At 43.1% G+C, this 13210-nt stretch overlaps 2 protein-coding genes across 14 annotated transcripts in view; one reads left to right on the forward strand and one right to left on the reverse strand.

Moving 5' to 3' along the window:
- Positions 1 to 8184, forward strand: part of LOC108143413 (serine/threonine-protein kinase N) — a 34204-nt gene extending 26020 nt beyond the window's left edge. For 3 of the 13 annotated variants that reach the window (XM_017267807.2, XM_017267806.2, XM_017267803.2), the window contains exons 5-12: positions 303 to 1607; positions 2621 to 3298; positions 4775 to 4987; positions 5110 to 5769; positions 5846 to 6217; positions 6279 to 6386; positions 6451 to 6591; positions 6658 to 8184. In XM_017267807.2, the coding sequence (XP_017123296.1) occupies positions 303 to 1607; positions 2621 to 3298; positions 4775 to 4987; positions 5110 to 5769; positions 5846 to 6217; positions 6279 to 6386; positions 6451 to 6591; positions 6658 to 6801 (3621 nt within the window). In that variant the 3' untranslated portion in view covers positions 6802 to 8184. Of the gene's footprint in view, positions 1 to 302; positions 1608 to 2620; positions 3299 to 4393; positions 4700 to 4774; positions 4988 to 5109; positions 5770 to 5845; positions 6218 to 6278; positions 6387 to 6450; positions 6592 to 6657 lie in introns of those variants that run through there. The other 10 variants (XM_017267810.2, XM_017267805.2, XM_017267814.2 and 7 more) reach the window with 7 other exon arrangements.
- Positions 8183 to 8861, reverse strand: LOC108143417. The gene is made up of 4 exons (XM_017267821.2): positions 8696 to 8861; positions 8552 to 8636; positions 8347 to 8497; positions 8183 to 8285 (listed from the first exon to the last, which is right to left on the reverse strand). Exons 1-4 carry the CDS (start codon positions 8696 to 8698, stop codon positions 8186 to 8188), a joined length of 339 nt encoding a protein of 112 aa, XP_017123310.1. The 5' UTR covers positions 8699 to 8861; the 3' UTR covers positions 8183 to 8185.
- Positions 8862 to 13210: the final 4349 nt, after the last annotated feature.

A 13210-nucleotide genomic window follows, 5' to 3' on the forward strand; every position in this document is an offset into this window, starting at 1 on the left:
ATTTTCTCAATAAGTCAGTATTTTCTATACGATTTATTTATAGAATTATATTTTTAAATATTCTTGAAAAAATGAATCACAAAGAAATGACCATTTAATTCCCCAAGTATATAAAAAGAAAGGGACAAATGTTAAAGACAATGTATGTGTACATTTATGAACATAATTTAAGTGAATTTTTTTCAAAGGGAAAATTTGAATTTTATTTATGTCTACACGGATTTTTTTGTAGAGGTGTTGGGGGCACTTTATTCATGGTGTGTTGTCTGCAAGATATTAATATGTTTTTATGTTTAAACCAGGCCCATGGACGTTTGTCGGAATCGTCGCGAAAACTAGATCTCTTGCGTTACTCCTTGGAGCTGCGTCGCCAGGAGCTGCCCGTCGATTCGCCCGCCGCCCAGGTATTAAAAACGGAGCTGCAGATCGTCCAGCAATCGACATCGCCAGCTCCAGTCACCTACACGTCACTGCAGACCGGACAGGGAGGTCTGCTGGGTGGAAAGCCCTACCAGTCGGTGTCCTCGCTGGGACGCTGCGCCAGTGTCACCGGAAAACTGGAGGTTCGTCTACTAGGCTGCCAAGATCTACTGGAAGATGTGCCCGGCAGATCACGAAGAGACAAGGACAACAACTCCAGCCCCGGTGATTTGAGGAGCTTCGTCAAGGGCGTCACCTCGCGCAGCAGTTCAAAGAGCTATTCGGTGAAGGACGAGACCTCCATTGAGATCATGGCGGCCATTAAGCTGGACAACATCACCGTGGGCCAGACATCGTGGAAGCCATGTTCGCAGCAGGCCTGGGATCAGCGCTTCTCCATCGATCTAGACCGCTCGCGTGAGCTGGAAATTGGAGTGTACTGGCGCGACTGGCGATCTCTGTGTGCGGTGAAGGTGCTGCGCCTGGAGGAGTTCATCGACGATGTGCGTCATGGCATGGCCCTGCAGCTGGAGCCGCAGGGTCTGCTCTTTGCGGAGGTCAAGTTCTTGAACCCCATGATTTCGCAAAAGCCGAAGCTGCGGCGCCAACGCATGATCTTCAACAGGCAGCAGGCGAAGAACATCTCGCGGGCCAAGCAGATGAACATCAATGTGGCCACGTGGGGTCGTCTGCTCAAGCGAAATGCTCCGAATCATGTGCACATGGGATCGGTCGGATCGGGATCATCGATAACCGGTGCCTCTCCCATGGTGGTCAGTGGTTCCCGGGACTCGGAGTCGCCGATTTCGAGGACTCCCTCTTCGGATGCACTCGTCGAACCGGAACCATATACGCCAGGAGAACAGGCCCAGAACCTGGAGTTTGATCCCGATGCGGGCATGCACGAACATGTGGAGACACCGGGTGAATATCCCGATCCAGCAGCCACTGGTCTGAGTGGCATGCGTCCCCTTTCCATGCATATGCAGGGCATCAGTGTCCTGCCCCCAGATTCGCCACCCGTGGCCACCGGAGCAGCTGGAAGACCCAACACGCTCAGCTTACAGATGCCGGCAGCCGGTAAAGGACAGGTGATCCAAGGCGGTCGTACTGCAGCACCCACAACGGCACCACCGCCACCACCCGTTCTCAAGTCGTCATCCACCACGCCGATCCTGGATCAGGAGGTAAGTCGTGCATTTGTTTTATCCAGAGATCCGTGTGCAGTTTAATAGTCAGTAATATGACCCTGTATAAAGATCTGCGTATTTACTTAGATGTGTACCCGTAGCTGGTTTGATCGTTGTGCCTGCCACCTGCTCCTCTGCCCACTCTCTCATGTATCTATTTACCCACCCATCCACACATGCACACACACACTGCCACATACACTTAATCTGTACAGTCATCACATTTGGGCATTTGGTGCTGGTTTTGTATTATATATCGCTCTAATTTGTACATTTGGAACGGCAGACGAACTCCATACAGATTCATCATCGATCGCAAAAACTGGCAGAAAAAGTTTAAATAATTTCAAGGCTTCAAAATGGATTTCCTTACCTTTATTCGTCTAACGTCTCAAATTGCTTACCGTCTATTTTTGGTCTCAATTTTCATTCCCAAATTTCAGCGGTTAAAATTAGTATTTATTTGAAAGCTTAAAATATATATATATATATATATATATATATATATATATATTTTTTATATATATATATACAAATTTGGATAGCTCCAAAAATACCTACAAAAATTAAATGAAAAAAACGGATATGTTCTTTAAAAAATTGATATAAAATAGTAGTTCTAAAAACCTCTTAAGCTTAAGATATAACGCATAAAAAGGACGAATAAGGAATGAAGATTCCTTCACGGCAACGTTATTTGATAGCCCTGCTTTTAAATTACGGAAATTAGTTAACGCTTAAGCTTTTTCTACGCCGCCTTTGATTTTCATCGCATTTATACCATGAACGGCATTTTCCTTTGCTTTTCTCTATTTCGTCTCCTCGAGAAAACTACTTTCTTTCCTTTGGACTTGATTACCCTTTTCACCCACTCTCTTCATCTGTCTATGCGCTTTATGCGGCCCGGCGTCATTCTTCTCTCACTATCTCTATGTCCCTGTGTGTTTGTGTGGCCGTCTCGGTTTCCGTTTCCGTTTCCGTATCGTCATGATTTCGTTAATCGCCGACAGCTGCAGGATGCCCTGCACGAATTCGATTTCCTGTCGGACCTGGACTCGCGTCCCACCACGCTGCGTCGCCTACTGAAGGAGCAGCACATGTCGCTGGATCCGGTTGCGCTGGAGAATCTGCTGCTGCAACAGCAGCAAACCGAGCAGCTGGCGCTGCAGCAGCGCCAGCGTCAGGAGCAGCTGCGTCTGCAGCAGTTCCAGGAGGCGCAGCGTCAGGCGATCCTCGATCTGTGCGAGAAACAGAGAGAGCCAGAGGAACAGCAGCCGCCGCCCCCCAGCTTTGCCCACCCAACAGCGACGCCGCCGTTGCCACCGCTTGCCAGCAATCAGATCATGCCAATCCAATGCCAAAGCCAAAGCCAATGCCCAAGCCCAAACCACAACCAATTTCAGTTGCAGCAGCAGCAGCAGCAGCAGCAGTATCCACATCCCGCCCAGAAACCGACGAGTCCCGAGCCACCGTCCGCTGTGGAACAGCAGCTGCACCGTCCGGTCCTGATCCTGCCGCCTGTGGTGCTGCTGGGCGGCCGGGAGGAGGACCGATCGGTGCCACCGTCGCCACTGGTCGAGTATCCCGAGGACGATGACGAGTACCTGTACCGGGGCAGCAACGATAACCTGGGCAGCCGGCTGCACTCCAGCCACAGCTCCAGTGCCGGCGATCGTTTCTGTGTGGAGGTTAGGAGGTTTTTCATTTCCTTGGTTTGGTTTCCGGTTTAATCTCTGTTCTCCGATTCTCACTTGTTTTCTTTTCTAATTTTTTTTCACTAACCCTATTTTCTTTTGTTTTGTTTTGTTTTTGACACGAGTTGGGTTAATTGTTTCTTCTTTAAATGTCTGTGTGTGTGTTTCTGGTTTGGCTTTGTCAAAACACTCCTTTCGAAAAAAGCCACGAATATTGTGTATAAACATTTAATTCATAAACACACACATACGCACTGTAATCAAAACGCATTCACAAGCACCCAAAAAACTAACATAATCGTAGTTAAACTAACTGAAAGTAGTTGAGCTTTGAATGTTGCTAACAGTGTTTAAAATATTTAAACATATTTATTAAAATTGTTCAATTTGCAACCACACTCAGCTTAGTTTGATGTAGATAATGGCATTAGTAGTTTGCAAATCCATTTAAAATTCTTTGTTCTTAAAAACAAAATTACTTGAGTATTTAAAGTTTTGTACAATATTGATATTGGCATAAATGTAAACTGCACAGCTTAGTTTGATATAGAAATAGTTTTTAATCCTTTCTTATATTCTAAGCAACTTGAGAGCTTTAATATACCGCTTAGATTTGTCAATTGAAGAATTTCAATCAGAATCAGAAATGAAATGAAATGAAAGCTAAAAGTGACAATTTTAAACTTTTTAAATAGACGTGCTTTCTGGCGAATGACAACGAAAAGATCAGAGGAAAAAAATGGGAATATATGCTAGGGGAAACGGGGTTGAGAAGCGGAGACACCCGAAAGTGCGCCACTTCACGTGCCAATGCTCGGGAAATGTTTTAATTTATGTCACCCACACCAACCTCGCGATTTTCCGCCCCCTCACGTTGCAACGTCAGCGTTCCACATTTCCATTTTCATCTAAAATATATTTGTCCCTGTGTTCGCTTACCTTTGTATCTATGTGTCCAAGCTACACACACACACACACACACACACACATTTGTGCTCATCGTTATGTGCGCTGTTGTCACATTTTCCTTTTGGTTGGTAATTTTTAGACCCAAAACAACGACGCAAATGCTTGGCCTCTGGTCATGACTTTGGCACTTGTTCGCCTTCAGTTGGCCGGCGCGGTTTTAGCCATCTAGCCCGAGTATCGTATCGTATCGTAGCGTATCGGTATCGATCGAAATGTAGAAACGTCATGATTGTGCCAACTTTCCATGCGCTCGGTCAAGTCTTGAGGCAGATGTTTGCGGTCCAACTTCAACAGCAACTGCAACAACAACAGCAGCACCACCAACACACTCATAATCAGCTCCTGCATTACCTTGATTTGTCCCCCTCGCGAACCATCAACCAACTGATACTGTGTCCCAGCGCATCCAATCCTGTAGCACCTGCTGTATGTGTCTTCCTTTGGGTTCAATCAAATCGCCCCGTTCAATCAATCAAACTATGAAGATACATCCTCTTGCAGGCCCGTATTAGTCTTGTACATATTACCCTCGAACCGATCAATGCCAGCCGGACGACCAGTTGCCTGATCGAGGAGGTGGCCGAGCCGGATTCACAGCCGGAGATAAAGCCGGTGGCCGAAGTGCAGTCTGGCAAAAATGTATCCGTAGCTTGTGTCGAAAGTATTCTCCTCGAGACGGTTGAAAAGTTAGAAACAGAAGACCCAGTGCAGCAGGTAACGCCGACGCGGAAGTAAAAACCGTATTCGCCAAGCTCTCAAGTTGTAGCCATTAATAGTTGTTTTTCAAATTACCCACTCTTAACAAAAATTAACATTCGCGTTCTTGTATGCCTTAGGTTATACCACAAATGGGCAAGCTCTACGTGGGCAGCGGCCAGCAGCTGCAGTATGGTCAGCAGTCTTCGCCCATCATCCAGGAGCCACCCACTCCGACCATCTACGGAAACAGTGCGGCCGCCGGTGCTCCGCAATTCCCGCAATTCCCGCAGCCCGCTCAAAGGCAGGAGAAGCAGCAGCCGCAGCAGCAGCAGCAGCAGCCCATCTATGCCAACCAGTATGAGCTGAATGTGGCCAAGGCGGCGGCAGCGGCTTCAGTTTACTCACCCAGCTCCTCCACCAACAGCAACTCCAATCAGCAACAGCAACAGCAGCAGCAGCAGCAGCAACGTGGCAGAAATGTGGCCCGTGGCCTGCAGTATCGAGAGTCCGGAGGACTGGAGTCTGGCAGAGTTGGAAAGCAGCCTCCAAATGCCGGAATGCTGTCGATGGACAACTTCCGTTTGCTGAGCGTCCTGGGTCGCGGACACTTTGGCAAGGTGATCCTGTCGCAATTGCGGAGCAACAACCAGTACTACGCCATCAAGGCGCTGAAGAAGGGTGACATCATTGCCCGCGACGAGGTGGAGTCGTTGCTCAGCGAGAAGCGCATCTTCGAGGTGGCCAATGCCATGCGCCATCCCTTCTTAGTCAACTTGTATTCGTGCTTCCAAACCGAGGTGAGTAGTGCCATCTGAAAGTCTATGGAATTATGGAAACTAAATCATTATCATCTTTAATCATCATCTTTTATAGCAACACGTATGCTTTGTGATGGAGTACGCCGCCGGCGGAGACTTGATGATGCACATCCACACGGACGTGTTCCTCGAGCCGAGAGCCGTTTTCTATGCCGCCTGTGTGGTGCTGGGTCTGCAGTATCTGCACGAGAACAAGATCATCTACCGTGACCTGAAGCTGGACAACCTGCTGTTGGACACAGATGGCTATGTGAAGATCGCGGACTTTGGCCTGTGCAAGGAGGGCATGGGTTTCGGCGACCGCACGGGCACTTTCTGTGGCACGCCCGAGTTCCTGGCACCCGAAGTGCTCACGGAAACTTCGTATACTCGAGCTGTGGACTGGTGGGGTCTGGGTGTGTTGATTTTCGAGATGTTGGTCGGAGAGGTGGGTCGAAAAAACCTAATTTGAATAGCTTAATTCTAAACGGAATCGTTTTTTTTTATAGTCCCCATTCCCTGGCGACGATGAGGAAGAAGTTTTCGATTCAATTGTCAACGATGAGGTGCGCTATCCGCGTTTCCTTTCACTCGAAGCCATAGCCGTGATGCGTAGGGTAAGCTAATTGCTTGGAAAGCTATCAACTTCAGAAGAGAATAATATATAAAACTAACTTGCAGCTACTGCGCAAGAATCCAGAGAGACGTCTGGGATCCTCGGAACGCGATGCGGAGGATGTTAAGAAGCAGGCATTCTTCCGGTCGATTGTGTGGGATGATCTGCTGCTGCGAAAGGTCAAACCACCATTCGTGCCCACCATTGTACGTAGAAATGTGGAGCTTAAACCACGATTGTATATGCTAACATTGTTTATAACTACTTAACAGAACCACCTGGAGGATGTCTCCAACTTTGACGAGGAATTCACGTCGGAGAAGGCGCAGCTAACGCCGCCAAAGGAGCCACGCCACCTGTCCGAGGACGAGCAGGTGCTCTTCCAGGACTTTTCATACACGGCGGAATGGTGTTAGGCACTTGTTGTTAGTTCAAGGGATCACCAATGGGCCTAGCCCGATCGTTATAGCCTTTGCCTTTTGCTTTTACTCGTGTGAGACGTTGGTTTCGAGTTATTCTACTTGGTTAAGTCGATGTGAGTTCAATATTTATAGTAGAAGGCGTCATGACGATGCAGATACAGGACATATATATTTATAATCTATACCTATATAGAGAATAGATCTATTAATGAGAGTACTTTTGAGTGTTGCTCACTGGCCGAAAGACCAACATATAAACCAAATTACCTAGTTGTCCACTTTGTGGCAAAGCAGGCGAGCGCATTTGTCAATCATAAATCCAGCCAGATTCGAGTCCCCACTAGGAATCATCCCACATTATCGACATACATTGTACAGCAAACAGAGCCGTTTCCTTTTCCTAATACGCGAACGCATTGAATAGTCTGACAAACCCTAGGAAAGCCTTAAACGCAAAGTTGTAGTTTTGGACAGTTTTTTGTAAGACCGGATCTAAATAGTTTTTATAGATCAGTAGCATGTTTACACCCCAAAGCAATCATTGCAACATATTTTCATAATCGACATACAAGAACAAAGGATATATTTTATACATATATTGCATGCACATCCCAGGAACAGTCTTGCTAAACGAGCTCATCTTCTATACCCCATATACATCTAGTAAAGAGCGAGAAAAGTAAAATATTTACAGTTTTAACATGTAAGCTCTGTAAATTGCCTTGCGCTTTTTATCAACTCCCCAGCCCATTGCCCGAGTTGTGTTATAATTTTAACATATTTTTTACGTCATATACACACACGCAAACATTTGTTATTTATTATTATTATACCTATTATACGAGAAACTGTATTGCTTTGAGCATTTTTATTCGACGTTAGATTGATTGATTGTAAATGATTTGTTTTGTATGCGCGGTACGCTTTAAACCAGATACAGATACGAGGATCGAAAACAAAATACCGCTGAACGGGTTAAATTTCGAAGCTCCCGTTTGCAGACGGCATACAATCGGATTGTTGTAATCTTAATGCTAATCTATGCTATTTTTAATGTAATTTTTTAGTTTTATTTAAGCTTGTAATAATCGATTATTGAAACGTACTTTAAGCTATCATTATGTGAAGATAATTATTGATAATTACGATTATGATAACGATTGTGCACCCCTCATGCGAATCGACACGAGTATAAACCTTACAGATCTTCTGTTGTCATTTTATTATGATTATGCCCACAACTTGGGGTTATTATTGTCGATTTAATTTTAAATCTGTCAACTTGGATTGGTCCGTGTCCAGTCACTTTGTTTAGCTTCAAGTTGTGACCGTAATTTATATTTATATGATTTTGAATAAATGTATCTATCGCTATTACTTAAACGAAGTTTTTATTATCTGGCTTTTCGCAAAGTCCTGCGCCTATTTGATAATACAAAATGTTGGCTGTATTATCGATGATTGCCAAAAATATGTTGCTGTTTGGAAATAAACGTAGTTAGATATCGAAATTTGATTTTGGGGATTATTAAAACTCACATATTTTCAAGTTTTTCTTGCAAAGCTTGAAGAATTCTAAAGTCTATTTCCTTTGTGTGAAGAACGGGTACATAAGCTTTATCTTTTTCTATTAAATAAAACACTTTGAGATTATGATCATAGTTTGGTTGAAAGTCTGCAGCTTGTTTTTCTGAAAAATGTATCTCTGTTATTGATTTGAAAAGGGAAATATATTTGTATTTACCATTTGTTAAGTCTTTGTAAATTTGAAAACCCAAGGCAGCGGTCAAATCATCGGGGCTTACAGTTTGGAAGTCATTTAATTCCAACTGGAAGGTAAACACATGCATTACAGTTTGAAAGCAACCGGTGATGGGAGATAGCTTACCATGGCTGACAAACTGTGATTAATTTATGTTAACGTGTAACCTTATAGGTGTAGGTTCCCAGGAGCTCCAATAGCCACACAATAGCCAACGTCGATGGTTTTCAATATATAACGTTAACGTCTTTTTTAAAAGCTAATTTTTTTTCAGCTGAAAACTTATTTTTCATACAAACAACAAACAGCTGTTAAGTAGAGTTGTCTACATTACGCAAAACGAATTTAATGCTAACAGTGCTGTAAAGCGATAGCTTATTTGAATGATGGCGCAAGTTTTGTATCAATGAACATTTTATATTTATAATAGAGGCAAATTAGAGTTTGGTATTTTAAATATTGAGATAATATATTATAATTGAATAATTTGTATTACCATCGAAATTCTAAAAACTTAAAACAAATTGACTATCTGCTTAATGCCCCATCAAAACATAATCTTTGTATGCAGACATTGTCTTTGTCTAGACAAAATGGCAGTGCAACTTGGGTCCTTGACAGGCAGAACCGCCCCGACCCCCAAGATCCACGACTCCCAAACTCGGTAAACGAAGACACGAAAGAGGCAACAAATTATGCTAAGTAGATGCAGTTGGCCGGAGAAGGAGCCGCAAGATATGCATGCAGAGCAGTTTTCAAGCCATTTTCCGGAGTTTCCCCAGCCACCATCCGTCTGGCGACTGTGAGTCCAAGTGATAAGGGTTTGGCAGCCGTATCCCGTATCCCAGGGATTTCCACATGCGCATATCAATGGACGTCTGCGATAAGCAACTTATGCTTTCGAGAATATGGAGAACAGCCTTCTGCAGACCCATGCCAATTACAGTTTTACTTCGTAAACAACCAACAATCGATTTAACAGAAACTCTAAAAAAATGTTTAAGCATTTTAAAAGATTTTAAATAAATAGCAGTCATTTTATTAATAACAGTTGTCTTGACAAATTTTTAAAAGTACTTATATTACTTTAAAAATAAACCAGTTAATTATAAAGTCAAAATTGGGGAAGTCTGAAAAACTAAACCGATTTTAAGTTAAATTACAAAATCGTTAATTGCTTATTTTTAGTATCCTGCATTATAAGATCTTTAGTGCATGAACAACAATTATAAAGGTGATATTATTTCAAAGTTAAAAACTTTAAACTATAGTTTTAAGTGTAGTGTTAAAATACACAACGCGTTTGACAAAAAAAATCTTCTTAGCTATTTCCCACTGTAGTTCGGAGTTTGAGGACGGAGTGCAGCCAGAATGCCAGGATGCCAAGGATATTCAATTAGGCTGCTCGATAGGGGCGGTGTGTACCTGGAAATCGATGAGAGGAAGCAAAGTTGCTGTGACTCCAGAAAACTGGCAACATAAACCAGATGTTGCGGTCGATGGCCATTATGGAGCTTGTCAATGCCAGTTGGCCAACAGAAGGAAGCAGGGGGCAAGTCATTCGAGGCAATTACACTGCGACGACAAGGACACCGAGGGCAGTTGCCACAATAACACCCACACACGCGTCAACCCGCTGTGCGTGAGGTTACTTAATGCTGTTTACTGGCCAAAGTTCGTCCTGCCATTGGCCACTAGCCGGAACTTGTTTGAGCCCGGGAGTTGGCCACAATATTATTTGCACTGGCTGGGTTTTATTTTCGCCATAACCATTGCCACACGGCAAATGGCCCATTGGGGCATTTATGCCCAAGTTCCATGCGTTCGGGCTGCTGTTCCCTGCCTTTTTCATTCAATTGCTTTATCTGCTTGGCTTCTCGGTTGGCTTTAATTAAACTTATGTTTGTAAACTTATAAAACTATTTTTCTACATTTAAGCAAAATCAAAAGAAATGGAAATAAGCGTTGACAAAATCAAAATAATACCTGCAAAGGCGTATAGGTAAGCCATTTTAGAAAGCTCCCAACACAAGTTAAAAAATAACCAAAAAATTTTATAAAACATTTTAAGGAAGTTTAAAAAACTAAAAGCGCTTAAACACAATGCAATGAATTTGGCAACCTTAACATCCTTTTCACTTGGTGAAAATATATATATCTTCCGTTGTCCTGTACATTTGGTTTGGTTCATTTTCCCAGTCGAAAAAAAATTGGAAATTTCCTTTCCCCCGGCAGTTGATCTGCCATCAGAGATCCCATTGTTGTGGCTCGTTGCTGCCACTTAACGTATTTGCCACGCGTTCCACTCGTTCTCCACCTGTTTTATTCCTGCACTGACCTCTGACCGCTGTAAGCGTTGGCTTCAACGGCGTGAGCCATTGGTGGAGTTTTAATTGACCAAACTGCCACTGCACCTGGGGGATCGATTGAGATTTATTGCTTGGTCGTGTCAGTTGTGTTTTGGTTTTTGCACGCCCTCTGCCATTTGCGCATTTTACTCTGCTGCCAATGGCAAGCAATTAGACAGTTATTTAATTTGCAGCGGGAATTTCCGGCTGGCACTTCTGATTTGTTCCCACACACCCGGCTCGTTAGGCATTTGTGGGCCAAATAGACCGACAGCTGCGGTAAACTTTGGCCAGCAGAATGGCCAGAATGCCGGCTAATGTCATTTGCAATTCAATGCGAATATGCCCTAATTACAAACGAAAACTGGAAAAGCTTTCAAGAACTTTTTAGCACCACAACTTCTTGTCCTTCAGGATGATGAGCGGGAATTGTGTAAGCCAAATATTTGTATCGAAACTGGTTCCGACTTCCCCTGTCAACTTTAAGCTGAATGTAGCTGAGATCTATCCAGATTATATTCGTGTTGGCTCGCCCTTTAATGACATTTTGAGCGTCTTAATGACTTAATGGCCCTTTGGTCGTCAAAACGCTTTTGCCGCATCATTGGCAATGCAATTAACTCGAGCATTTTGCTGGTCGCCGGTTTTTTGAGTGCCAAGTGTCTTGGGGTAATTAGTTGGCAACTTTCTCGCTGCTTTCTCCGTTTGTCTGCTGGAGTCCTGCAATGGTTTTTGCCTCTGACTGCGCGCGAAAATTCATTAAAACTCGATAATTGCATGACAAGACAAGATCCAGGAACTTGGCCATCGAGCGGGAATCCTTGTTTATCCCTTTGCTCGGTATCTGGAAAAGGGAGAAAAAAGTAATTGATTTACTTGCAATTGATAATTGTTTGCTGTTCGATGCACTGACAAAAAAATATATTAAGTAAATTAATTAAAATAAAAGTTGGTCGGAGTATTTTATTAAATTTGTAATAGGTTGTTGGAACATGTTCATAGTTAGTCAGATTTTGATATGGAATATTTATTCATCGGTTTATAAGCCTACATCAGATCTATATAAATATTGGATTTTAATAATATTGGATTTTAATCAAGTCTAAATACAAGTTAATATATTCTTACTCTGCCTACTTATATTTATGTAAATATACTTACCTAGTTAAAAATCTAATTTTTGTTTTATTCAATCTTCTTATTTCAATAAAATTTGTTTTTTTCCCTTTTTACTTTATGGGGTCAAATAGCTTAACACCATCTTAAAGTCAGCAAATTAGATTATTCATATATCACAAAGCAAAACTCCTTGATTAACTTGCTTAAAAAAAGCACAACTTCTTACATAAATATTTAGTTTTTGATTGCGTCACTTGAATATTAATTTATAGACAGTCAATAAGTAATTGCCTCGATTAAATAATCAAGTCTGGTGAAATTAATTTACCAAAATGTGCGTACCCATCCAGGCGCACTTCCATTTGCGCCCAGGCCAAAAATCAGTTATTAGCTTGTCAGTAGCGAATCGAAATACCAGAAATGTAATTTCGGCTTGCGGTTGCAGGACAGCAAATTGAATTTTGCTGTAAAGGTCGCCGTTGCTGAAGGCAGGATAAACATGCTAAACGTATAAATTTTCAGCCTGATTGCATTCCAAACTTTCGGGTGGGTCTGGGTAGTGATGCCAGAAATTATACACAAAAGATAATGCTGCTGCAGAATTGGATTTCCAGCTGAGCAGGGTGAATGCTGCACACAAACATTCATTTTCCACTCGACTTGAGTTGAGCGCGTTTCGCATTTCGCATTTAAGCAAAATTTCAATGCGACAGACAACAGAGAGCCAGACAGCATTGTTACGGTTTTGGCCAGGACCTTACTTCAACATCCAATGAGTGACATTTATCTTGCGAGGGGAGCCAGGAGCAGGAGCAGGAGCAGGATCAGGCAACATTGCTGGAGCATTCATTTGCGTAATTAGTGGCCAAGTGGCATCCGCAACCTGGTTACCAGTTGGCATTTAGTTCCAGCCGCAGCACAAGTGCTTCGAAATCACCGCAACTGCTGCTTCACTATTGGCCAAAACGGAAAAGGCCAGCAGACAGCGAACGTCAGCACAATTGATAGCATACTTCTCGGGGCAGAGGCAGGTGAAAAATGGGGAATGAATGCATTGCAGTTAGCTTTATTACACTCCTTATCTGCAAGATATCTTGTCTTACTCGTACTTGCAACTTTCGTACAATATCCAAATGCAAATATATTTTGTATTTAATATCTACACCAGAGAAAA

This window comes from Drosophila elegans, unplaced genomic scaffold (assembly GCF_018152505.1).
Source record: "Drosophila elegans isolate 14027-0461.03 unplaced genomic scaffold, ASM1815250v1 contig_183, whole genome shotgun sequence".
NCBI lineage: Eukaryota > Metazoa > Arthropoda > Insecta > Diptera > Drosophilidae > Drosophila > Drosophila elegans.

Bases quoted from the DNA above. Each gene is read 5' to 3' on its own strand.
- LOC108143417 (XM_017267821.2), bottom strand. The intron at 8,498-8,551 runs GTAAATACAAAT...TACATTTTTCAG, and splicing joins TTACAAAGACTTAACAAATG to AAAAACAAGCTGCAGACTTT. The intron at 8,286-8,346 runs GTGAGTTTTAAT...ATTTCCAAACAG, and splicing joins CAAGAAAAACTTGAAAATAT to CAACATATTTTTGGCAATCA.